At 38.2% G+C, this 24,213-nt stretch overlaps 4 protein-coding genes across 6 annotated transcripts; 2 read left to right on the top strand and 2 right to left on the bottom strand.

Annotated features, from left to right (window-relative positions):
• Window positions 1-387: 387 nt before the first annotated feature.
• Window positions 388-2,341, top strand: LOC6569719 (kelch-like protein 5). Its single transcript, XM_001995884.2, has one exon. The coding sequence runs from the start codon at window positions 403-405 to the stop codon at window positions 2,284-2,286; it is 1,884 nt and encodes a 627-aa protein (XP_001995920.1). The 5' UTR covers window positions 388-402; the 3' UTR covers window positions 2,287-2,341.
• Window positions 2,342-4,348: 2,007 nt separating this feature from the next.
• Window positions 4,349-7,209, top strand: LOC6569720. The gene is made up of 2 exons (XM_001995885.2): window positions 4,349-5,410; window positions 6,353-7,209. The coding sequence occupies exons 1-2, from the start codon at window positions 4,349-4,351 to the stop codon at window positions 7,196-7,198; spliced, it is 1,908 nt and encodes a 635-aa protein (XP_001995921.1). The 3' UTR covers window positions 7,199-7,209.
• Window positions 7,210-11,191: 3,982 nt separating this feature from the next.
• LOC6569721 (cAMP-dependent protein kinase catalytic subunit 2) lies at window positions 11,192-12,796 on the bottom strand. Its single transcript, XM_001995886.3, has 4 exons — window positions 12,350-12,796; window positions 12,120-12,285; window positions 11,773-12,050; window positions 11,192-11,495 (listed from the first exon to the last, which is right to left on the bottom strand). The coding sequence occupies exons 1-4, from the start codon at window positions 12,760-12,762 to the stop codon at window positions 11,279-11,281; spliced, it is 1,074 nt and encodes a 357-aa protein (XP_001995922.1). The 5' UTR covers window positions 12,763-12,796; the 3' UTR covers window positions 11,192-11,278.
• Window positions 12,797-13,289: 493 nt separating this feature from the next.
• LOC6569722 (cAMP-dependent protein kinase catalytic subunit 2) lies at window positions 13,290-15,299 on the bottom strand. Of its 3 annotated transcripts, none has more exons than XM_001995887.2 (5): window positions 14,950-15,299; window positions 14,653-14,882; window positions 13,956-14,121; window positions 13,590-13,867; window positions 13,290-13,504 (listed from the first exon to the last, which is right to left on the bottom strand). In XM_001995887.2, the coding sequence occupies exons 1-5, from the start codon at window positions 15,124-15,126 to the stop codon at window positions 13,291-13,293; spliced, it is 1,065 nt and encodes a 354-aa protein (XP_001995923.1). In that variant the 5' UTR covers window positions 15,127-15,299; the 3' UTR covers window position 13,290. The 3 variants fall into 3 exon arrangements, with proteins under 3 accessions (XP_001995923.1, XP_032597602.1, XP_032597601.1); XM_032741711.2 differs by having other exon boundaries at window positions 13,436-13,499; window positions 14,950-15,232; XM_032741710.2 differs by having other exon boundaries at window positions 13,466-13,518; window positions 14,950-15,232.
• Window positions 15,300-24,213: the final 8,914 nt, after the last annotated feature.

Here is a 24,213-nt window from a genome sequence, read left to right as displayed (position 1 = left end):
TGGCATACGATAATTGAATATCGATATGTCTGCAAATGCACCACATGTGACAGGCAAGTGGGAATATTTGCGTCTAAATGAAAAAGTCGATCTCAGAGATTAAAAGTACTCATATATCAATAAGAAGTTGCAGTTTATTTCATTTGATCGATAACTGCCTCAGTTTCAATTACTTATCGATAAGAATCAATTACCAATAGCAAAATAAAGCACATTTTGCATATACCTGGTCATATATTCATGCGCGTCAAACCTATCAGATATCGATACTTTGCGGATATCGGAGCAATAGGAACCAGGTTGCCAGATGGCTTTGAAAGCTTCTTGCTTGCGTATCTCTGTTTATACGGAATAAATTTATATTTTCATAAATATTTCGACAATTATCAACAAGCAAATAAAATGTCATCTGTGAATGGGAACCAAGAAGAGAGTTCCACTCGAGACTCGACAACAGGCGACATATTGGATTCCAGTGTGGGCAGCCATGCAGACACCTTATTGAAGCGAATGCAGCACTTTGTGGACAACCAGCAGCTGTGCGATGTGGTTCTCATCGCTGGCATTGATGGCAAGCGGGTGTCCGTTCATCGCTTGGTGCTCTCAGCATCGAGTGAATATTTTTTGGCCATGTTTGCCGGATCGCTGCGCGAGAGCAAGGAGCACGAGGTAACCCTTGGCGAGGTGCATGGCGATGCGCTGCAGCTGCTCGTCCAGCACTGTTACACCGGAAGCATTGAGCTGCACGAGGACAATGTCAAGATGCTGCTGGCCACCGCCAAAATGCTGCAGCTGACATCTGCGGTGGCGGCATGCTGCAATTTTCTCGCCCGACAGCTGCACCCATCCAATTGTTTGGGATTCGCATTCTTGGCGGAGCAGTACAGCTGCACAGAGCTGCTGCGAGTGGCGCAGGCGTACACCTGCCAGCACTTTATGGAGGTGTGCCACGACCAGGAGTTCTTTCAACTAAACGCCGATCAGCTGGGCAAGCTGCTGTCCGACGATGAGCTCAATGGGCCAACCGAGGAGGATGTCTTCCACACAATGATGTCGTGGGTGCGCCATGATGCACCCACTCGTGAGCAGCACATACCCGAGCTGCTCGCCAAGGTGCGACTGCCCCTGTTGCAGCCATTATTTATAGTGGATCACGTGGAGAACGTGTGCAACGCCAGCAACGAGTGCCAGCAACTGCTGTTTGAGGCCTTCAAGTGGCATTTACTGCCCCCCGAGCGCCGTTCGCTCATTGCTGCCACCGAACGAACCAAGCCCCGCAAACACATTTGCTGCGGATTGCTTGCTGTGGGTGGCACGGATGAATCCCTCAAGGGCGTCACCACCATTGAGAGCTACTGTCCGCATCTGAACAAGTGGACGACTTGGAAGCAAACGATCGAATACCGTTGTAAGCTTGGCGCCGCTGTCATGAATAACAAACTGATTTTGGTAGGCGGATACCATGAAAGGCAGGTATTGAACTCTGTAGAGAGCCTTGACCTTAACACGATGGCCTGCGTTCCACTCAATCCAATGAGAACGGCCCGTTGTAATGTTAGCGTTGCGGTGCTGGGTGGACACCTCTATGCGGTCGGTGGAAACGGTGACGATGGTTCCATCCTGAAAACGGTTGAACGCTGGGATCCCATTGCGCGCACCTGGAGCTATTTGTCGTCGATGTGCACGGGGCGTACGTGTCCTGGAGTTGCGGTGTTGGATCTTCGCCTTTATGCTATTGGCGGATCCTTAGGAAATCGATCAATGGAAAGTTACGATCCGCAAACAAACTATGTGTCGCTGATGTCCGCGGCGCGTTCGTCTCCTGGTGTTGGGTTGTTCGGCCGTTGCTCTTATGCTATTGGCGGATCCTTAGGAAATCGATCAATGGAAAGTTACGATCCGCAAACAAACAAATGGAGCCTTCGGGCGCCAATGAATCGAAGTAATGGCGAAGTTGGTGTCACAGTTGCAAATGGATTCATCTATGCTTTGGGTGGCTTGTGCGATGGTTATCACACCAAAACCGTGGAACGTTATGATCCAACCACCGATACGTGGACAGTTATTTGCTCGCTGGCAGTGGAACGCTATGGGATCGGTTGTGCTCTGCTTGGAGATCGTTTGATTGCCGTTGGCGGCTCCAATGGCAACTCTCCGCTCAACGATGTCGAGGAGTACGATTTGGTGCGCAATGTCTGGAATCAATTGGCGCCAATGTCGGTTCCACGTGTCCGCCCCCATGTCTTTAACATTCCAAACATAATACCACCACCACCAGCTCCGTAGACGCCTGTCGCAGACAAGGATGGATCCAAACCAGCTTAAGCGTGTTACAAATATGTAATCAAACTAAACTATAATAATAATAATAAATTGATAGTAAGAATGATGATAATAATACTACTAATACTAATACTAATTACAATAATAATAAATTGCACGTTGCCAAATGCAGCAAATGCAGTACAGAGTATCTTCAAGTCGAGCTCTCTCGGAGAAGAACAAAAGTGGTAGACTAACGGATACCCTGCATAGAGCAAGAATTATTATTTGTAGTTGGACTATAATATGCCAGCCAGATGCATTTATCAATTTCGCAATTATGGTCTGTCCTATTGGCGATGTCCTTCAAAGATCGGCAGATGCTATGCCTGTGACTGTTAATTTCCCTAATAGATCGATAAAAAATTGGATGGCCACGCCCACTCCGACCTCCAACCTTTATTTTTAACTTGAGTGGAAAAGCGCCAATAAGTATCGAAAAAATATAATAGCAGGATTTTGGCATTTTTATAGAAATTGTTGCGTAGTTGCTTTTATAATATTTAATTTAAAAAAAAATCTTAAATGATTATCATTATCATGATTATATTATTATTTTGTTCGTTAATTTTCTTAATTTTTCTGCCTTTTGCTTGTGAATCTTCCACTTCTGAAAACGTAAACTCACAAATGAAATAGTTCTACCTTTGCAAACATTTCTTGAAAGAGTGATGCTACTATTTTATTTATTATTTTTTATTTTTTGCAATTTTATAGATGTATAAATTGTTAAATGATTGATTGAAACTGGGTTAAGTGTGTGCATGTAGTCAAAGAACTGATCGGCTGCGACAATTTACAAAGAGATTGCCTAATCTCTCTCACTGTGTGTGTTTAGCGATTGCTGCATCGTGTCAACAACAACAAAAACATCCACAATAACAACAAAATCCAATTAGCTCTTAGCTCTGAGCCAGAAAATCAAATGTCCATCACGTAGACCAAGACCATACTATGGAAACCTGTTCACATTTCAATGACTTTGAACTTTTTTTCATTTTCTTTTGTAATTTTTTTTTGTTGTTGTGGCTATTTTTTTTAAACTTATTTACATTTACATATTGATTGTTGTTTGCTTGACCCATTTTGTGTGGAGCACTTTGGTGTGGAGCCCACGCCACTTCCACTTTCGTTCGGAGCGCGACTTTCTTTAACTTTAACTTTAACTTTAACAATTGGGCCCAAGCTCAAGTTTAAGCTGCCCAACGATTGTCAATTTGTTACACTCACAAAAAAAGTAGAGTTGAAATTTTGAAAATTTACTTGAACACAAGAAATATTATCTGGTTTTTACCATTAATTAATAACTACAAAATATATGAAAGCATATTTTTGAAAATTATAGATTTTTTAATTGAGAAATAAACTATATATATAATAAAACCTTCTGGAGAAAGAAGAAAGAAGAAGTTCTCATCAATCTAAAATATGTGATTTATTTTTTAGACATTTTATCTATTAAAAATAAGAAAATATCAATAAAGTAGAAATGATAAGCATAATTAAAAAAAAAAAATAGACTTCTAAAATGCAGAAAAATATCTTAACATTTTCTCTTTCAAAAGTTGTGTTAGAATTAAACTGATTTTTTTTAAATTAAATGGAAATCTAGTCTAGAAAGATACAATAAATATGGGAAATTTCTTAAAATACAAATAATTAGTTAATTATTAGGAAGAATTATTTAAAAAAAAAACACCCTGAATGTTAGACATGTTTTTTCTTAATTTTTGAGAAATCTACAATGGCATTAAGAAAAGAAAAATCGTACATTTTAGAAATATACTTTCTGAATAATAAGTTGAGCTTCTGGTCGATTTTTTTCCGAGTGTAGTGCTGCCGCAGTCGCTGCCGCTTTATAACCAGTTTAGAGACGCCGTCGACGTCGACGCTGAGAATCAACGATTCTTGGTTGGGCTCTTTTTATAAAAAAGTCTTTGGTCAACTTTCTTGAGTTTCATTCGCGTTTCAGGCGGCAACCGATCGAGAAGACTTTGTTGCTGTTTTTTGAGTGTAGTTAATTAAAATGAAAGCAGCTCTCGGCCTAATCCCGCTGCTGGGCTGCATCAGCATTGTGTGCTCGCTGCCTAACCCTCAAACTAGGGCTGAGGCTGGGCCTGGGGCTGGTGAGGATGACAAAGTGCCGGCCACCTTTGCCAGTGAAGCCTCGCAGCTGATTGCGATGCAGCTGTTGAAGCACAACAAAGACATTGATTCCAATCAGGTGCATTCCCCGCTCGGAGTCGCCACTATTCTGGCGGTGCTCGCAGAGGCAGCACAGGGCGAGACCTACGAGGAATTCTCACAGGTCTTTGGTTTTCCCAAAGAACGTGGCGATCTGAGAGCCGCCTTCCAGCGCATTCTCGCCAACTATCAGAATCGAGATTCGGCTGTCACATTGCCCTCATTCCAGACCTGGTTCTATGTCTATCGCAATAATAGTGTGTTTGAGGATTACAAGCAGCTGCTGCAGAGCTACTACTACGTCGATGTGAAGGATATCAGCAGGCAGGATTACGATTGGAGTGAGCCGAACACATTGCTCCAATTGGATGCAAACAACAAGAGCAGCAATGGTAAAGATGTCATCGGTTTTGAGACACTCAAACGCATCAAATTGGATGATGACGATGCTCCGCTGGCCACCAGTGATAATTATGGCGAGGAAGTGTTGGACAAAGAGGCATCCAAATTTGATCGCGATGTGGATGACAAGCAGTATGTGGAAAAACCAGTTGCTCTAGCCGAGGCCCAGTTGGCAACGGAAGCCGCAGTTGCCGGCACAGAAAAACCAGTAATTCCAGATGATACTTTAATAGTGACCAGTGGTGATTCTGATGTTGACATCAGGTTACCAACTAAACGCAGTGGTAGCGAACAGCAGCCCAATGTGGAGGAGAACGAAACGGTGCAGGAGGATGAGAAGATACACAAACAGCTCAGCACTGCTGACCAAGTGACGGATGGTGAACCCGAGAAGGTGCGTCTACCCCTCCAGAAACTGGAAACGGCCGTCAAGTCGATGATCAAGGAGGGTGCCGATGAGATTATGATTGCACTCGAATCCCATCTCAGCAACGTGGCGCGGGTAAGTAGACAGTTCCCATTCTGACAAATAAAAACCGTATTGAGTTTTAGAAAATCACCTAAAAAACTACTGGAAATTGTAGAAAATGTTCATTATCAATTTTTAGAAAATACCCATCAATATTAGAAATTCGCCCAAAGAACAATCTACGAGTATATATTTTTACAAATAATTTCTATTATTAAAAAATACATTTCTAAAGAGTAGAAACTTTAGAAATTTATTTTTTTCAATTTAGATGCATGTAATGACATTTTTTGGCTCGACTATAATTTTAGAGATTTTTAAAGGCAATTATATGAAATTAAAGTTTATAAACTTATAATCTGTCTAAAATATTTGTATTTGTGAAATCATAAAATAGTAATCTTAATATATATATATATATATTTATGTATATGCAACAAAAACTGATGCTTAGAGTTGTTTTTGCACATATGGAAAACACCCAGAAAATTAGACACATATTTTCTAAATCTTAGAAAAATCTACCCTAAAATTAGGAAAAGAAAAACTCTGATTTTTCGAAACATTTATTTTTTAAATTTAAAAACTATTAATGTAATTTCCTGCTGGACGTATAATATTAGAGTTTAGCTGTCATCTGCCATACAGGATGAAGTTATACGTTCTATAAATCTATCTGAAGTGGTTACCTGAAAATACACACGTTTAATAATAAGATACGTAACAGAAGACTATTCTTCCATGCATACAGAGAAAAAAAAACACCTCTGGAAATTAGACATATTATTTTAAAATATTAGAAGCATCCACAATGAAATTAAGAAGTACAAACAGTTTTTAGAAAGCCACAACTCTCAATTTTCGAAATTCACTTACTGAAGAATAAGTTGGCAAATTTATAAAATGCAGTTCGATTTTTTTCGGATTATATTTGATGATATTCCCTCGCTCATGCTCCCTCTGCTTTTGTTTCAGGCATATGGAGCACGCAGTTTGTTCCGGCAGGATGACATTGCCTCCGCGCTGAGTGCCAATTCCATTACTGGTCGCGCCGTTGACTCCAAGTCGAAGATGCTGCTCTTTAATGGACTCTACTACAGGGGCAGCTGGGCACAGCCATTTCATCAGTTGCGCGATGGCAGCGATGAGTTCTTCTTTATGACCAGCGAGGATGCAATGAAGACGCCCATGATGCATGCCCAGGGCAAGTTTAATGTGGCCGAGTTGCCACATTTGAAGGCACGTCTCCTGGCGCTGCCCTACGAGAATGCCCAGTACAGTTTGTGCATTGTGCTGCCCAATGAAGCGGAGGGTCTCAGCGAGGTCATCGCTCAACTCCAACCCAGTGATTATAGATTCGCCAACGAGCACCTCGAGTTGAGGCAGTTGCATGTGACGTTGCCCAAATTCCAGGTGGAGGAAACTTCACGCTCCGAATCGATGCTGAAGAACTTGGGACTCAAGCGCATCTTTTCGAGGGGTGAGGCACAACTGGGTCTGCTGTCCGAGGATGAGGATCTGCACATCGATGAGATCGTTCAGTTTGTCAATGTGCGAGTGGATGAGGGCGGCAGTAGCGCCAACTCGCTATCAGCAGCCACAACACAGGCCCGTTCCCCGCTCTTCATATTGCAGGAGCCGGAACCGGAACCGGAACCGGAACCGGAGGGTGTTGAGCGTTTCGATGTGAACCGTCCGTTTGTCTACTTTGTGGTGGACTGCAAAAATGCATTTGTGCTCGCCTCCGGCAAAATTTATGCGCCTGAATTGAAGGATGAACTGCCACCCGTCTCCATTGAGGTGGAACTGGAGCAATCGTAGTATTTATCGCTAGCTAGCCATAGACCCTAAGTTACGTCACGAATATCAGCCCGTGCATTTTTCAATAAACCAGATTTTCAATTTTCCCAAAAAAACAAAAAAACAAAAACGAACTCTGCTCTGCTGCTTATGATTTTCCCAGGCACTTGAGCTGCGTCCATTTGCTGTGCAATCAAAACAACAATTAATTCGCTTACTCTCGCTGACTAACAACAACAACAATGGCTCTGTGATGGAAGATCAACCCTCAGCATTCAATTGTCTGTCTGTAATATGAAATGTATCTGAGGCTGGGCATCGCTAATTTCCGTGCAGCAAATTTGTCAATGCATTCGCTTTGAGCAAAGGGCTTCAGCTCGGGGGTTGGCGGTGTGCCAACACTCAGCAAAAATCACTAGAAAAATTTAGACGTACATATATACGTTCTGAATAATATGGTTAGCTGACCTGTGCAATTTTCTAAACTTCAAGTCGTTTTTTTGCTCAGTGTAGTGCGTTGTGCGTCGTTGTTGCTTTGTTGACTCGTCTCGCAGTTCCATCAATTCTCAGGCTACTCAAGCGAGAGCGAAGCATCCGACACGTGGCAGTAGTCAGAGTCCTGGCGAATCCTGTCGAATCCCGGCAGCAGCCCTGGCGAATGCTGACAGGCGCTCCTCAAGTGGTCAATGGTCTGCAATTAAAAGTCTCATTAGAATGCATGATAACTTCTTTTGGCCATTTAGCCAAGGTGCCAAGGCTCTACGCAAAAAGCGAAACCAAAGCACAACAACGAAACACACACACACACACACACAGAACGCACACACTCAAATTGTGTCTGACGATGAAGTAGAATGCGTTGTCTGAGGGGGTTTGGGGAGTGAATGGCGCCAGGCTGTCGGGCGCCAAAAGCCAGAGGTAAAAACAGGAGTAAAATGCGTGCCATGATTACAGTGATGACGACTGCCACCCCAAAGTGGCCCAGAGGACTCTCCCCTCTCCACTCCTTTTCTCTGCTCTCCTCGTCGCCGGCAGCAGACGATGATGTTTCATCTTTTCCACATGAAAACTCACGTAACAAAAATTATGATAATCATAACTTTTTTTTGCTCTGTCTTCTTTTCTTTCTTTTTTTTTGTGTATTTTGCTTTCTTTTCTTTTGCGGGAGTCTTTGTTTTGTTAACCACTGGACAAAGGACAATGGAGTCCTTGTCGCTAGCGCTTCGCTAAGGTATTTTTGGGCCAGCCTGGCGTCGAGTTTTTTTGTGTATACCCTTGCGTATTGTATTATAATTTTTCCTTGCAGTTTGCAACGAATTAAAGAAGACATCTGCGACGACTGTAAGGAATATATAATTTTGATCAGCATTAATAGTTCACTTGATTTTATGTGTGTAAGCAGAGTTTCCTGTGCTTTAAATCTATTTTGATGAATCTTGGCATTTATCCATATTTTTGCAGCAGGTATTATCATTTTATATCAATTTGATCATTATCATATAGCTGAAATAGGAAATATCGGTTGAAAGACGAGTTTTTGTATGAAATAACTTTTTTGCTTAACAAGATATATACACGAAATCTAATCAATGTGCGTTTTATAGTATTGCTAAATTTTAATCAATAAATCATTGAGATCGGACTACTATATCTAGATGGTTCTATATCTATACCGCTCAAGAACAATCTGCCGAAAAGAAAGTTATTGTAAGAGAAACTATTTTGTTTATAGAGATATCGTAAAAATCGAACAAAAAATGCTTATTTAATGTTTCCCACTTTTCAAAATAAAAAATGATTGAGATCAGACTAGTATTTCATATAGCTGCTATAGAAAATCAGTCGAGAAAATGAGTTCTTGGATTTTTCAACTTTATTTCATTTGATTAAGTATATTTCTTCTTAAATATAAGAATTCAACTTCAAATATTTGGACAAACAACTTTTAAAATCGGACTTTTACAATACTTATGTATTTATTTATAATTGTAGTAAAACATAACTGTCTGCAATTTTTCTTCATTCTACGAGGGTATATAATGTTCGACTTGTCTAAGATAAGCAATTCTTAGTTATTTTGTTTTTTTTTTTTTTTTGTCTGGCCATCGCTCTATTTTTATTAAGTCGTGCATATAAATCAATGTTGCCAGATATGCAAAAGACTACGGTATAAAAGGTATAAAAGATTTATAAGGGTTTTTCTTATGTATGTTTTTGTATTTCACATTTTTTTTTCTTCTCGTTGTCAACTCGCTTAAACATTGCTTAACGAAATTTTCATGTAAAAAAAAAAAGTTGCGAATGAATAAAAAGTGAGTGTATTCGGGTTGTTAGAGAGTACACTCAAGTGAAGTGAAGATGGAAGCCGAGAGTTTGGTGGAAATTAATTTACCTTAAATCATTAGAATGGTTCTCATTTTTTTAGTTTATTTTACTGGAGAGGCTCTGAAAATATACCTTAAATTTATAATCATTTTACTGCTATGCAAATTATGAAATTTATTTTCAAAAGCAATCAGTTTTGCATGTTACATAGAAAGATTTATTTTAGAGTGAATACCCCAACCTCCAGCTGAAGTACACCCACTAGTTGGGATGGGCCACATAAATAAACCAAATGGGCCATAAATCCATCCAATTGCATCAAAGACAAACATTTGCCTGATGGTATTCTCAACAAAGCGTCACGCCGAGTCTTCGTGATTTATGTGTGCTGCTTCAAGTCTAATTACAAGTTAAGTTCGTCGAATTAAAAATGTGCCGCAACAAGTGTGGGAAATCGCTAGAATTTTCAATCGTCCGCCAGCTGTTTTCCCAGAAAAACTAAACCGAAAAAAGTACTGCTTCGAACATACCCCCGACCCTCGAATGGAGGGGTGACGTTTGACATTTGTGGCGTGAAAATGTAATAAACACATGTGGAACGACAAGTGATGAGGGGCAGGGAGGTGCCCAGGGTGAAGGGAGTGCGAGAATGAGGGAGGTAGGGAGTGATGGAAGGGTGGGTGTCAAAAACACAAAAACAAAATAGAGCTGCAAGAACATGGATAGTAATATCGATATTATCGACGATTTTACCTATTTATTTTATTTACTCTCGTTTAATTCACATTAATGAAAGATTTATATAGTTTAATCTTTAAAACTATATTTATATTCTCCTGTATATTTCAATCTAAATGAAAGCATTTAATTTCCATTTGCCACTCTATAGATGTTCAGCGAAATCTCAACTCATTATTGTTTAATCTTGTCAAAACAATAATCTAAAAATATGTTCGTAATAATAATTTAGCTCAAGGCCACAGTAGACATGCTATAATCCCGCATTAATCCAGATTCTTCAGTTTATAACTGCAATTCTGCTGTATTTAATGATAACAATAATAAACTTTGCATAAATGAAATGAAAACAAATCATTTCTTAAGACAAATACTGACAAAGTTTTGTTTTTGTTAAACAAAAATCAGTGGCTTCTACAATAATAATCTAATCTTGCGGGACGAACGAGAATTTTTCAAGTATATGAATCACTATTCACATAGGCAAAATCATAATCAGCATGAGTCATACTGATATACAAGTTGTTGTTTGCATAAATTAATTTAAATTGAATTTTGAAGAGAAATTAGATGATGTAGTTACTATTTCAAATACTCTGTAAAATCGCTTTGTCAATGAAGATAGAAGGGATGGGTCAAAAATATATGCAGAGTAAATGTTCAGCTATTGGCAAATGTGTACCCAGAGCAAAGAACAATTGTCTTAGCCAGACGAGTTGTTTAATAATAATAATAAAAATAAAAAAATATTAATTATTTATCCGATATTTACCCAATATTGGAGACTCAAAAAGCAAAAAATAACCTTCTTTGAAAACCTTCTTCGCTAACTGAAATTGTTTCTTGTTTTTATCGAAATCAAGTCGTGTCAATGCGACATAAAATATATTCATTTTAGTTTTTTATTTGTAATAAACAATTATCGATATTTTTGCGCATAGACGACATGAGTAGAATGAAAGGGCAGCACAATACCAACTTTATTATTTCACCAAAATGAGACATGCGAATATGATATGATGTGTGGTGTGTATGGTCCTAGAAATCAGCAAAGGCTTCCTCATGTCGCACGGTTTTTGCTTTTGGCTTCCGTTTACCCTCGGACTGCTTGTCAAAGTTGGATATGTCTTCGGCATTTGAGATGGTTGGCACATAGGGTGCCTGTATCGTCTGATTTAGCATGGTTGTCCAGTCGACCTCCTTGAACCACTCGTGATCCTTGATGTCCTTGGTGCCACCAATCAAATTGCCAAAGCTGTGCAATAGAACTTAATTTCAGGCTACATTTTTGTCAAACTTAAAAAAAGAAGTCGAATTTTCCGAGGAATTTTAAAATTTAAAACAATCCATTTACAGACGACTGAGATAGTTAATAAAATTAATATGATTCTTTCCGCATTTTAGAAACAGAAGTACTTTATAATTTTCGAAAAAAATTCTAATAACAAGAAAAACTTATTGGTTTTAAGAGCGATTTTCTAAAATTCAGTGCGGTTATTTTACTTTTTTTTAAGAGTGTATTATTGACTTGCCGCTTGGAGAGATCCACTTGGAGCAGATGATCGACGAGATGACGCAAGGCGCTGCTGAATGAACCAGGTAGCTTGTAGTCCGCCTCACAGATCTTGGTGTACATGATCATGACGTCACGATTGTGGGCCGAAAACGGCGAATGACCGGCAACAAACTCATAGATGAGGACACCAAATGCCCACCAGTCGACGCTGGTGCCGTAGGGCTTCGACTGTATAATCTCGGGGGGCAGATATTCGGGTGTGCCGCACAGGGTCATTGTACGTGTTTCCACTTTCTAAATTAAGTGAAGAAAAAAACCGAATTTTAGAATCGTAGTCGAGACAGTAAAACTCACGTGCATAACCTTTGCAAATCCGAAATCGGTGACCTTAATATAGCCATTCTTGTCGAGCATAATATTCTCGGGCTTCAGATCGCGATAGAGCAGGCTGCAATGATGCAGATATTCCAGAGCCAGAAACACTTGAGCCGCATAGAAGCGAGCTTGTTTCTCGCCAAATTTGCGAACTCTAACGATAACGGATAACAGATAACAAATCGATATCGATAGTTATCGATAACAGCACTACTCACTTGCGATGATAGGTAAACAATTCGCCACCCAAAATGAGGGGTAAAATCAAATAGAGACTATCCGTATCCTTAAACGAGGAGATCAGATGCACCGTGAATGGAAATCGTATCGAGTTGAGAACTCGCTTCTCGCTCATCACATGTGAGACCTGTTTGGTTTTGATTATCTGCTCTTTGCTCAACTGCTTGGAGGCATAGAAATTGTCACTTTCCAGCTCCTTGACCAATTGCACCTTGCCAAAGGAGCCAGAGCCGAGGGTCGCTTTAACTAGAAAGTTATCAAGGCCACAGGTCGGTGACGGTGTATTGCGAGTAAACTTCTTGTTAAACTCGTCCTTCATTTTATCGAGTACAACGGCATATTCGATCTTGGGACTAAAGTACTGTGGTTCTCCAGTGGATTGTCGTCCCATTATTTTAAATATATACAATGAATGATCTATTTATGTCACAGTGAATTTCGAATTTTTATTACAAATATATTTAGCTAAGAAGTCAAATACTTAGTTTATATTTGATAGTTAATTCATGAGCAACATGTTTTTCCTCTTATTTCTTCATTTTATATGCTCATATATTGGAAATGAAGCAATGGGTAGCTGGTTTTAATACTTTCCTTATCGAACGGAGTCGATAAATATCGATGTTGATGCCAACTCTTTTGGTGTATATCTGATCATCAAATCTGAAGAACTAGGTTTATTTGTAAAAAATTCTATAAATATCGATTTCCTAATAGATTCTGGATGCAAAGTATATTAAATCATAAGCACTTTCTGTATTTAGATTATACTTCTTAGAGTTCTTTTTACACTAATATAGATATATCTGTAAATGGACGAGAGTACTCTCTACTCTAGAGTGGTTTTTCTGCTTTTCTGCTTTTCTGTTTTTTTTTTTTTTTTTTGATTTTTAAGAATTAAAAATGTGTTGAGCAACGTTTAAAAATTAGTAAACAAATCGGGATGGCGATTTATTTTGGACTTCGATTTAGATTTAGGCTCAAAATTGTCAAAATTTGATAGATCTTCAATATTGGATACTGTCGGTGTATAGGGTGGCGATATTTCCTGATTGAGCATCGCATACCAATCGACGCCCTGAAACCAGGGATGACTCTTTATATCTGCGGAGCCCTCCGGTGAGTTACCTAAACTAAAAGAAGCGTGCTTCAAATTATGATCATTTTTTTCCTCTTTGTAAATTAAATGCAACAACAATCAGAGTGAGGGCTGCTTACCGCTTTGAGGAGTCCACCTGTAACAGAGAGTCAACCAGATGCTTCAGATTGCACGTAAACGATGATGGTACTCGATAATCGGCCAGACAGATTTTCGAATACATCACGATGACGTCACGACTGTGTAACGAGAACGGCGAATGGCCAGCGACAAACTCATAGAGGAGTATACCAAATGCCCACCAATCAACAGATCTACTATAGGGTTTCAGCTGAATGATCTCGGGTGCCAAATACTCGGGAGTGCCACAAAGTGTCGACGTTCGACCCTCAACACGCTGCCAGAAAAGAGAGAGAAAGAAAGTAGAATAAATTCTGAAAATATTTAAAATTATGTATAGATCGTTCTCTTCTTCTTTTAAGCACCTTTGTAAACCCAAAATCGGTCAGCTTGATATAGCCCCGAGCATCCATCAATATATTCTCGGGCTTGAGATCGCGATACATGAGATCCATGTGATGCAGATACTCGAGAGCAAGCAGCACTTGAACGCCGTAGAAACGGGACTGTTTCTCATTGAACTTGTGCACTCTTTGGAACAGAAGGAGGAATTACACGGAATTATAAGTGACTGTGAATACTACCGGGACGATCTAATAACCGATAGCCACACTCAGAGAACAAATTTTAAGGCTCAACATATACAAACACTTTAGATAGTTTATAAATTCATACAAATTGTTTTGAAAAAAAGCCTCTTTCGCTAAACTCTAATATAAAACCAGAATCAGTAAATTCGATAAATAGTTTCTGATTTTTAAAATGGAGTATTTCTAAAAATTATGGATTGCATTTTTATTTTTGGAAATATATCTCTTAATAATACAAAATATTTCTATTGTATATCAATTTTCTTACTAATTTGTAGAGTTTTTTGTTGTTATTTTTAGAAAATGTTTTTTTTTTATTCAGAAATTATTTCTAAATTTGAAGAAATAGTTATCTTCTACTTAGATATTATTTCTTAAAACAAGAAAAACCATCTAGATCTTTTTCAGGGCGATTTAAATCTTACTACGATTTTCAAAAATTGGGAAAACATTTTTATCTGATTGCACTCACTTGCGATGATAGGTGAAGAGTTCGCCGCCATTAATAAACGGCAAGACCAGGTACAGATAGTCAAAGTCCTTGGAGGAATCGATTAAATGGACCAGAAATGGAAATCGCACAGAACTCAGCACCATCTTCTCATTGTGAACGTGTCCGACCTGTTTGAGACGCACCAAATCGTCCTTGTTCATCATCTTGGCCGCATAATAATTTTTGCTCTTCTTCTCCTTAACAAGCAACTGTATAAATAGAGATGAGGAAGGGATAATAAATGATATTTTAAGGGGATGGGCATTTTGAATTTACGACAGTGCCAAAGCTGCCATTGCCAAGGATCGCTCGCTGTGAGTAGCCCTCGAGATTGGTGTAGGGTGACGGCTCCTGGTTATGCCAACGCTCGTCGAACTCCTTCCGAAGGATGTCAAGTGTGATGCCGTAGTCCTCTTTTGAATTGAATGCTGTTCGCAGGTGCGTGTTACTCATACTCAGTACACGATTCTTGTACGCATTTTCCACCACAACTATGGACAGACGGACACACACAGAACGTCAATTTATCTGATAACTCGTTTTCAATGCACAATAAACTGTTAATTTGGAGACTCATAATTTTAAAGTTATTCACATTTGTCGTTTATTTATTTTTTTTCGTAACTGACAATAGCCAAAACAGTAAAAGCAAAACAAACAAAACAATTTCTACATTTTCGTGTGCGCCCCTTTTTTGTTTTTTCAATTAGTTGGGAGCGTCTCTCGTGAAATTAGGCCAAGGTATGACAAATAACCGTGGAGACCACATCAAATGCCAATTTCCTGTGAGACGTCCCACACATGTCACCGTCACCGTCACCGGTACCGTCAGACCTCAGAGCGTTGACTTCTTGATGCCGTCGTCGTCCTATCATCCTGTCGTCCCGCAAAAGTAAGAAAAATTGCACAACGTCCACTTGATAAATGATGCTAACCAAGATTACATAAGTTGGTAATTTTCTAGTACATTTATTTCTACATGTCAGCCAGCCAGTCAGTCACTCAGTCAGTCACTCAGCCGGCGCTCAAATGGACATCTATGTCTGTTCTATGTCCAACTCGGCCAACTGAGCCGGCTGCTGATAAGAGACGAGAGATGCTTCCGGTTGTTGGCGGGCTTTTAAGGTAACTGCTGGCCATGTGTTATACACTCAACAAAATTCACATCATTGATAGTTATGGCCTTTTAAAAACAAGGGTTTGCGTTTCTTAATTACAGGATGGCATTTTCGAAAAATTAGATAAAAACTTAGAAATTATTTGTAATGACGAAAAACTTTATAATTTTCATTTTGATTTTTTCTTATTCAAGCCTTTTACTTATTAAAAAATAGCTTTTATTCTATTTATATATCATTTTTAAAAGTAAGAAAAACTTTATAGTTTTCCGGGCGGCTTTCATTTTATGGTAATTTTCTAAATTTTAGAGCAATTTTTGTTTCTGAGCGCAATTTTGAGGAAACATTTAAGGTGAATTTTTTTTCTGAGTGCAATTGCCAAATTGACAATTAATCATTATCTTTCAACGCGCTGAGCCTCAACTTGAACCTGTAGGTTTCAATGGGGAAAAAGCCAATTACGGTTTGCCTTCATTTCGTTTAGGCTCTTCACTTCGGTCTGTGCAAATGGTTTTCTAAATATGTTTTTTGGGGGTTTGGGTTTGGACTCTAATGTGACAGCATTTATTTTGGGCAAACTTCATTATTGATTGAGACGAGAATAGTTTAAGCTGGACAGCTGAAATTGAAAGCAGTTCTAAATCAGAGTCATGGCCCCACTGGTAAAACAAATACCCCTAAAATTATATAGTTTTTAATTCACTTAAAATCTGCAAAATTTGTCACGTAGCGAAAATAACGCAATTGTTGTTGCGCCCCCAAAAAAGCAGCTTTCACTTGCAACAGTAAATTAGAAATCGTGCAAAAACTAAACAATATCACTTAGAATGAGAACAGAGCTGGGCTCATTTTACTTTCAGCCACAAGATGAGCACACATCTCATGGGGGAGACAAACACACACACACACAGAAGATAAACTCCAGTGGGCTAAGATATGTTAACGACTGCAATAAATAAGCGGATAATATCAAGCGTGCTAGGCCTTCCATAAATACACATATCCCAAATGCGTCTCGGACTTGGTCTTCGTCTTGGTCTGAGTCCGGGGTCTGGTATCTTCTTCTTTGTCTTCTAAGCGGGCCGAGACCAGATTAAGTCATACGCACACGTTTCGCTCGCGGGGGGGGCATTTCTTTTGGGCTGCTTTGGTAACACTTAAAATTCATTAGCTGTATTAGCTGGCAAGTTGGCTTATGCAAAGTAATTGACGCCCCGATGAACTGTTGACACGCTCAACATTTGTCTCTTGGCCCCAAAAACGAGCTTCACTTGGCTAATATTTGGTTTAGTTATCAGTGACATTTTTTTCTCTTTTTTTTAGCTCAGACTTAAGTAGGTGAAAGTAAAACCAGTAGAAACAGCAGCAGCAGCAGCAGCAGCCACAAACAAAATTGCCAAATTCAATTATGCTGAAAGGTTTCAACTCACATATCCCATATACAAAATATATTTACACTCAGAAAAAAAAAAATTGACCTGAAATTTAGAAAATCGCCAAAGAATAAAAATCAACATGAAAACTAGAACCATTTTATGATTGTAAAAAAAAATGTTCTTTTTTTAGAAATGTTTTTTTGTTTTATTGAAACCTAAATTAATAAAATTATGGAAATAAAAACCGAACTGAAATAGTTTATTATTGAACAAGATAAATTGTCTAAGATGTGAAATCTTTTTTCCACTTTTTTCACCATACTTATATATTTCAGTTAACTTTTTTCTAAGTGCACATATATAAATTCCACATATTGTGAACAGCCCTCGCCATTAGCGCTAATCTCTGCACAATCGGGGTATGAATCAAGTCGCACACAATTACACTCCCTCTCTCTCTCTACCGCTCTCTCTGCCCGTCTCTCTCTTTGGTTGCATGACCGGCAAATGCATTTAGTGTGTGAGAGTGTGTGTGTGGCACTCACAGTTCAACGGGCAGCAACAATGTCAACGTATTCCACCTAGATGCCAACCTACTAGATATGTGTGTGTGCAAAAGGTGTAACTAATCCGCCAGGCCATGTGACTTTTGTCATGCGCCGCTGTCATTCGCGGGGCATGCCACCTCCCTTACCTTACCCTACAATCCCCCCTTTGCGAAACCCTTTTGCCAAACGGTTTCCAGTCAATTCAACCCTCCCCCACCCAAAAAAATACGTTATTCGACCTGCCAACAACCAACAACCAACTTCCTACCTTCAATCATCGATGCGCCATTGTTGTACTTATTGTCCTTGTTGTCCTTGCTGTTGCCGTGTAATCCACAGAAAGAGAGAGAGAGAGAGAGAGAGAGCGAGAGAGAGTGACACTGACACACGCTACGCCCTGCGCTGCGGGTGGCAACTCTGGCATTTTGCAGCTGGCTGACTTCTCAAAATAAATAAAAAAAAAAAAAAAACGGAGGCATTTTATTATTTTTATTATTTTGACTATTTCCAATGCGCATTTACTTTAGTTTAGTTTTATTGCTGGTGCACTGAACTGGACCGGATGCCACCTTTTGTGTTTTCCACTAATGCTGCCAGATCGTCATAAATCAGTGGTAAGGTAGGGGGGAGGGTGTGAGGAGTGCAGCAGAAACCATTGATGATATCGCATCTATAAATCAATTGTAAACGACATCAGGTTCGATGTGCAGACAAATAGCGGAACAGTTCCATTTTATACATATGTAAAATGTATACACTGCGAGAAATATTGCAGCCAATAATAACAATAATAATAAAGTCAACAGGACACTTTTAATTCTTGCAGTTACACAGATGCTGTCAGCAGTTACATTTAAGATACAAACTAAATTCGGGCACTGGTCAAGATTTCGAACTAACTCAAAGTCTTTGAACTCTAATCGATTTGCAAAAGCAATGCGATCATTGTCTATAATACTATAATAATGATTTGCAAACACATAATACGACATATAAAATTGATCATGCGATCGCAAAATATATTTGCAGCTTTGCCAAAAGATTTTCAAAAACCAGTAATTTTTAAGCATAGTTTAGAGAGATTAATACAACGTTTGGAGTTGAAATCGCACTTCTGAAGTAGAAAAATAGAAAATGCAATTGTGTCTTGATTTCCATACACAAATTTTAGTTCATATAATTCTCTTGGGTAAAAAGTAATCTGTTCCGATTTTCAAATAATAATATGGTTTTTTTATTGTAAATTGACCTCCACATTAATATTAAGCGGGGAGTCTGAAACGTGATTCTGGCTCAAATTTATTGTTGAAATTGTTCGCATAAAAGATCTTGTAGGAATGTAAAATCTTTCCATTGCCAAATCTTTGAAAAGTGATCAGAATCTCTATCTGAATACTGATCTCTAGCTAAATACTGAAAATGCATTTAGGACCCGATTTTCATGCTCAATTTCTACGCTATAAAATCGACTTTGCCTGAAACTAGGGCTTTTTAATTATTGTTTGAGATCTAGATTAAGAGCACACTGAAAGAAGAAATTCATTTTAATAGTCTATTGCCAAAAAGTCCTTCTAAGAGTGGTTCCAATCTTTCCATATTCATCAACTTCAAAATTCATATCCGCTTTTCAAAAACCAGTTATTTTGGATTATGTTTTGGCGTCTAAATGAATCATGGTAAAACTTGAACCTTTAAAATCCAGCTAAGAAAGTTTTATCAAACATATCCGTTTTTCAAAAGCAAAACCTTTTTTGGGTATGGTTGGACATCTTAGTCCATATTTAGTTTTCCATTAGCCTAAGAGCCATTTTAATTGTATAATTTATTTATTTTATACTTATTTCTTCTTTCTCACGTTTACAATTTACCTTCACCGTTTTCAAAGCAATTTCTTATACCTTTTTTCTCAGCGTGTACTTATCACATATTCTAAACAACAATTTTGAAAGCATGGCTGAATAGAAAACGATGCTTTATACGCGAATATTGAATTTGGCGGGACACTGTGGTAACCGGCGTGGTAAATGGCTTTGGCAAATAATAAAACAATGCTGAATTAAAACAATTGATATTGCAACAACAACAACATCGTTTTAAACATTTGCCATAAATAAACATGAGCCGGTGGCATTTTGTAGTTTTGCATGCTTGCCGAACAAAGTAGGAAATGCAAAATGCTGAAACATTTTATTGAAATTCAATTAAAGTCGTATTTCAATAATTGGACACGCATGGTGCCCATTTCCGTGCACAGTTCGATTTTGAAAACGCCGCTCGAAATTTATGAGTTTTCCAATTGAAATGTTGCCACTTTGGACACAATTCCCCCTTATTGTTGTTGTTGTTGGTTTTGTTTTTAGTGTTATTGTTGTTGTTGTCCATTTTCGGCAGAGGAAAACGGAAATTGTTGCAAAATTGAGGATGACTGCTGTCGAACTCCATCACAAAAGCCACGGTGCATTAGGCTGCAAGTTCTTATCTGTTATCAGCTCACCCTCGACACACCGACTGGCCTTGACTACTACTCCACACACACACACATACACACACACACACATCAGCCCTACCCCTCTGAGCACACCCTCTCACGTTAAGTGTGCAAAATTTTGCGTGATTTGTGCGAATTTCCTCGCATTCGAACACAGATAAAACTTTGATATCAGAGGGGCGGCAGGCTGCTGGCGGAGGGTTGCTTACACTCAGAAAACAATTGTAATAAGTCGTCCTGAAAACCAGCAAGATTATCTTGTTTTTCATAATTTCTAAATAAAATGGCACAATTTTTTTCATACTATAAAGGCTTGCCAAAATCGATAATCTCAAAAATATGTTTTATTTTTTTTTATAAATATTTTATATTATTAAGAAATGCATTTCAGACAAAACACAATATTTAGAAAACTCCTTTGCATTTTATTATTTATAAACTAGCTGAAATTAGTGTATATCTGAAATTTAAAAACACCATAATATAAGCATACCTGAAATTGAGAAAAGAAAAACTCTGATTTCTAGAAACAAGCTTTCTGAGTAAAAAGCAGAGTTACACTTGGCTCTACAAATTTGTTGAATTACTAAAATTCTGTTCGATGTTTTTCTGTGTGTAGTTCTCCCTCTCGTTGTCATTCTCGTTGTTGTTGCTGTTTAGTGCCATAAATATTTTTGTACTTGTCATATCGGGCTCTCTATTTAGGCACAGATCATTAAGTTTCCACGGCATCTCAGCATTTCCATCAGATTTAAAGACGAGCTGCGATGTGAACATGTGTTTTACATAGCTCATCTTTAATTTGTGTTCCTCTTTCTTCTGCTCTCTTTTTTTTTTGGCAAGTCCACATTCATAAATTGTGTTATTTATTTAACAAAATGTCAATTGAGGCCTGTCATGACTTTTTAGCATTTCACTTGGCCACGCTTAACTTTAATTAACGAGGCGCTGATGGAATATTTCAAAAACTATTCGACAAGTCGTCAATTGAAATTGAAATGTCAACAAAATGCTTAAGACGTCTGAGAAGATCTGTCATCAAACTTATCAAAATATTTAAATACAAATAAATAAACAATTAAATAAATATAAATATGTTTAAATATCAAACAATGATATTAAGAATATTAAGAAAAACTTTCTGATAAATCAAATTGAACTATGGAACCTTACTTCAAATTGATACCGTCAAGTCAATAAGAAAAACCTAAAAGTTATCGAGCAGAGCAAATATAATCAATATTATTTTGACTAGGACACATCAAACTCTCGCTCAAGCCATTTATTGACTAAAACAGGCAATTATACGAACATTGAATATACTCGTATTCTAGCAACATTCCTTGCTCTCAGCACATATAGAAGTAATATTTAAAATAAAATAAATTTACCCCATTTAGTTACTATAGAACAGTAATTAACTAAAAGTTTTCTTCCTTACAGTATGTCCAATACATAAATAAAATAAAAAATCATGCATATCTCATTGTTCTACACTTTTGACAACTTCTTACTATTTTTATTGTCTGATGTATGACAATGATGTAATAGTTTATACATCCAATACTAATTCTGTTTCGGCCAACAATTATAAGTTGATCAAAACGTATTAATTTAGTAAATCTTAAACTAATAACTGGTAAAATTGATTCTTCCGAAATAATCAGCGTGGTTTGCTTTGCAATTCCGATCAGGAGTAAAAGGAATTTTCCACCTCCTTCACATCAAACTTGTGTTACGAACTATGCCATTAGCATTTTTGTTATCTTATGCTCCACTTAAAATGATATTTTTCTATTAATAATTGGCTCCTCATGTCTTATATTGTCTCTATTAAAACTTCAGACTTGGGTCTCGCTGGTACATCAACGTCCATTAAATATAAATTTAAATCTTGGCATCTGTATGTTCAACTCAAGACCCTCTAACACATAGAAGATCATGTAGACATAAACTCAATTTCAAAATTCCAAGGTAAGTGACATGTAAAACAAGCTGCTTGGCAAATGATCAACCTGAGACGTGTTCAAAGCACAAATCCAATCCGTACTGAAAATGATGGCATAAATATTCTGCTGCTGTGTGTGTATATATATATAAATATATATGCATGTGTGTGTGTATGGCACATAAGTGCAATCTAATGCAAAATACTGCGTCTCGTGACGACCGCCTTTAGATCTTCAAAATCCGGGGTATGATATTTCTAGAGTGCGGCATTTAAATTTGACATGGACGCGATTTGCACGCTTAATTGAGACAGGTGCCGGGACGTGACAAGGGGTTGGGGGGCTAGTGGCAAGATGCAGACACTGAGCAACTGTGACATGTGTTTGCTGCTGTTGCAAAAGCCGCAAGATTTATCATCGTGCCACGTGTGTCGTCATTACAGGCTCTGCATTTTTCACGGGAATAGCGAACGACGCACGCCAAATGCAAAATTAACAACCTAATTAATACCTAGGCCCTGTCAAAAGGCACCTTCACCCCCCACCCACCCTCCCATCTATTCAATCCATTCAGCCATCCGCCCATTCGTTCAGGCAAACGGCCCATTTGGCGGGGCAGCTGCTCCAAAAGTGTTTTTTATTTCTTTGGCGGGGGTGATCATCTACCGGATTGTTGGCATATCTGCTACTGCGATAAACACACTCAGAAAAAAATGTGACCCGAATTTTAGAGAATTATCACAAAATGAAAATTGCTCTGAAACTAAAAAATTTGTATGGTGTTTAGAACTAGTTTCTGAATATCCAATAAAAAAAACTATTGAAATTACTAATGTGAGAATTCTATCTAAAGAAGGAATAAAATTACCTTAGAAATTTGAGATATTATGTTTGAAATTTTATTGTCTAGAATATGGAATTAAAAAGATAAATCTGATTTTTAAAAATATACTTTTTGATTACAAGGGAAAGCTGTCCACGATTTTCGACATATCAGGTCGATTTTCCTTTGTGAGTGTATAGTTGGTAAGAGGATGGATAGATAGATAGTGCGGGCGAGATTTTTGCGTTTTTAATTGGTGCATCGGAAGGGTGCTTTATCTAAAGTGAGAAGCGAACCGCAAACTAACTAACTAACGGCCAACGGGGGGCTCAGGATGGGCTGGCTGTCAAAGTCAGCTGCTGCTAAAAACAACTAAAAATGCCAAATTGACTAAGGGAAACAGACGGGGGGTTGGGGAGACATTTTCTGGCATATTGAAGGCGTTTGCGGCTTTGCCTGCCGGCACTTGGACGGGACGTTTATTGAACATTTTTACTTGCGGTTCGGTTCGGTTCGGTTCAGTTTGGTTTGGTTTCTGGCTAACTGGCAGCTGCTTTTTGGCCTGGGCACTTTTATTAATTTTCAGCGAGCGAGCTGAGCGCATCTCAATTTCACGGACAGTCATCAGTATTAAATGCAAATAGCTGCTAAATGGGATTTGCAAGTAAACCCAGTAGCTGAAAGATAGAGAAAGGGGAAGATGTGGGGAAGGCAAAGGGGGGCAGGAGCAGGACGTAGGAACACAGATTTGTTGGTTCTGTGAAATTGGCCAAAAATGCGTTAAATGCAAATTGGATAAGAAGTTGTGTCAGGCAGACACTGCATATGGCTGCCAAGCCACAAAAGGAAGTCAAAGAAAAAGTGAGCACTTTCCAGACGCATGTAACCGACTGCATCATACTCTGTGAGCAGAGTAACCGACTCTGTAGCTGTTAACAGTTTCAAAAATCTTTTTAATGTATTTTCTGGATTTTATAAAGTATATTTTCTAAAAATTTAAGTTTTTATATATACTTTTTATTAATTTCTTCATTTTAAAAGCATTTCTATAAATTACAAAAGAAACATTTTCTAATCTTGAGAAGTTGAGAGGAAGAAAATGTATTTCTTAATAATAGGAAACATTCTGAAGAAATAGGAAAAAGGCTTTCCCAGTTAAAGAATTTTTTCATAAATTTAGAAATTATTTCGGAAAATCAAAATAATTTTGTGCTGAATGTTTGATCGAATGAGATTAT

This window comes from Drosophila grimshawi, unplaced genomic scaffold, assembly GCF_018153295.1.
Source record: "Drosophila grimshawi isolate 15287-2541.00 unplaced genomic scaffold, ASM1815329v1 contig_311, whole genome shotgun sequence".
Classification (NCBI taxonomy): domain Eukaryota; kingdom Metazoa; phylum Arthropoda; class Insecta; order Diptera; family Drosophilidae; genus Drosophila; species Drosophila grimshawi.
This window is presented reverse-complemented; position numbering and strand designations above follow the sequence as displayed.

Excerpts from the sequence above, each read along its gene's own strand:
- LOC6569719 (XM_001995884.2), top strand. The coding sequence starts at position 403 with ATGTCATCTGTGAATGGGAACCAAGAAGAGAGTTCCACTCGAGACTCG.
- LOC6569721 (XM_001995886.3), bottom strand. The coding sequence starts at position 12,762 with ATGGGACGACAATCCACTGGAGAACCACAGTACTTTAGTCCCAAGATC. Across the intron at positions 12,051-12,119 it reads CCGATTTCGGATTTGCAAAG|AAAGTGGAAACACGTACAAT; the intron begins GTTATGCACGTG and ends CACTTAATTTAG. Across the intron at positions 11,496-11,772 it reads CAAGTGGATCTCTCCAAGCG|CTTTGGCAATTTGATTGGTG; the intron begins GCAAGTCAATAA and ends TCTATTGCACAG.
- LOC6569722 (XM_001995887.2), bottom strand. The coding sequence starts at position 15,126 with ATGAGTAACACGCACCTGCGAACAGCATTCAATTCAAAAGAGGACTAC. Across the intron at positions 14,883-14,949 it reads ATGGCAGCTTTGGCACTGTC|TTGCTTGTTAAGGAGAAGAA; the intron begins GTAAATTCAAAA and ends CTATTTATACAG. Across the intron at positions 14,122-14,652 it reads CTCTTCACCTATCATCGCAA|AGTGCACAAGTTCAATGAGA; the intron begins GTGAGTGCAATC and ends TCTGTTCCAAAG.
- LOC6569720 (XM_001995885.2), top strand. The coding sequence starts at position 4,349 with ATGAAAGCAGCTCTCGGCCTAATCCCGCTGCTGGGCTGCATCAGCATT. Across the intron at positions 5,411-6,352 it reads ATCTCAGCAACGTGGCGCGG|GCATATGGAGCACGCAGTTT; the intron begins GTAAGTAGACAG and ends CTTTTGTTTCAG.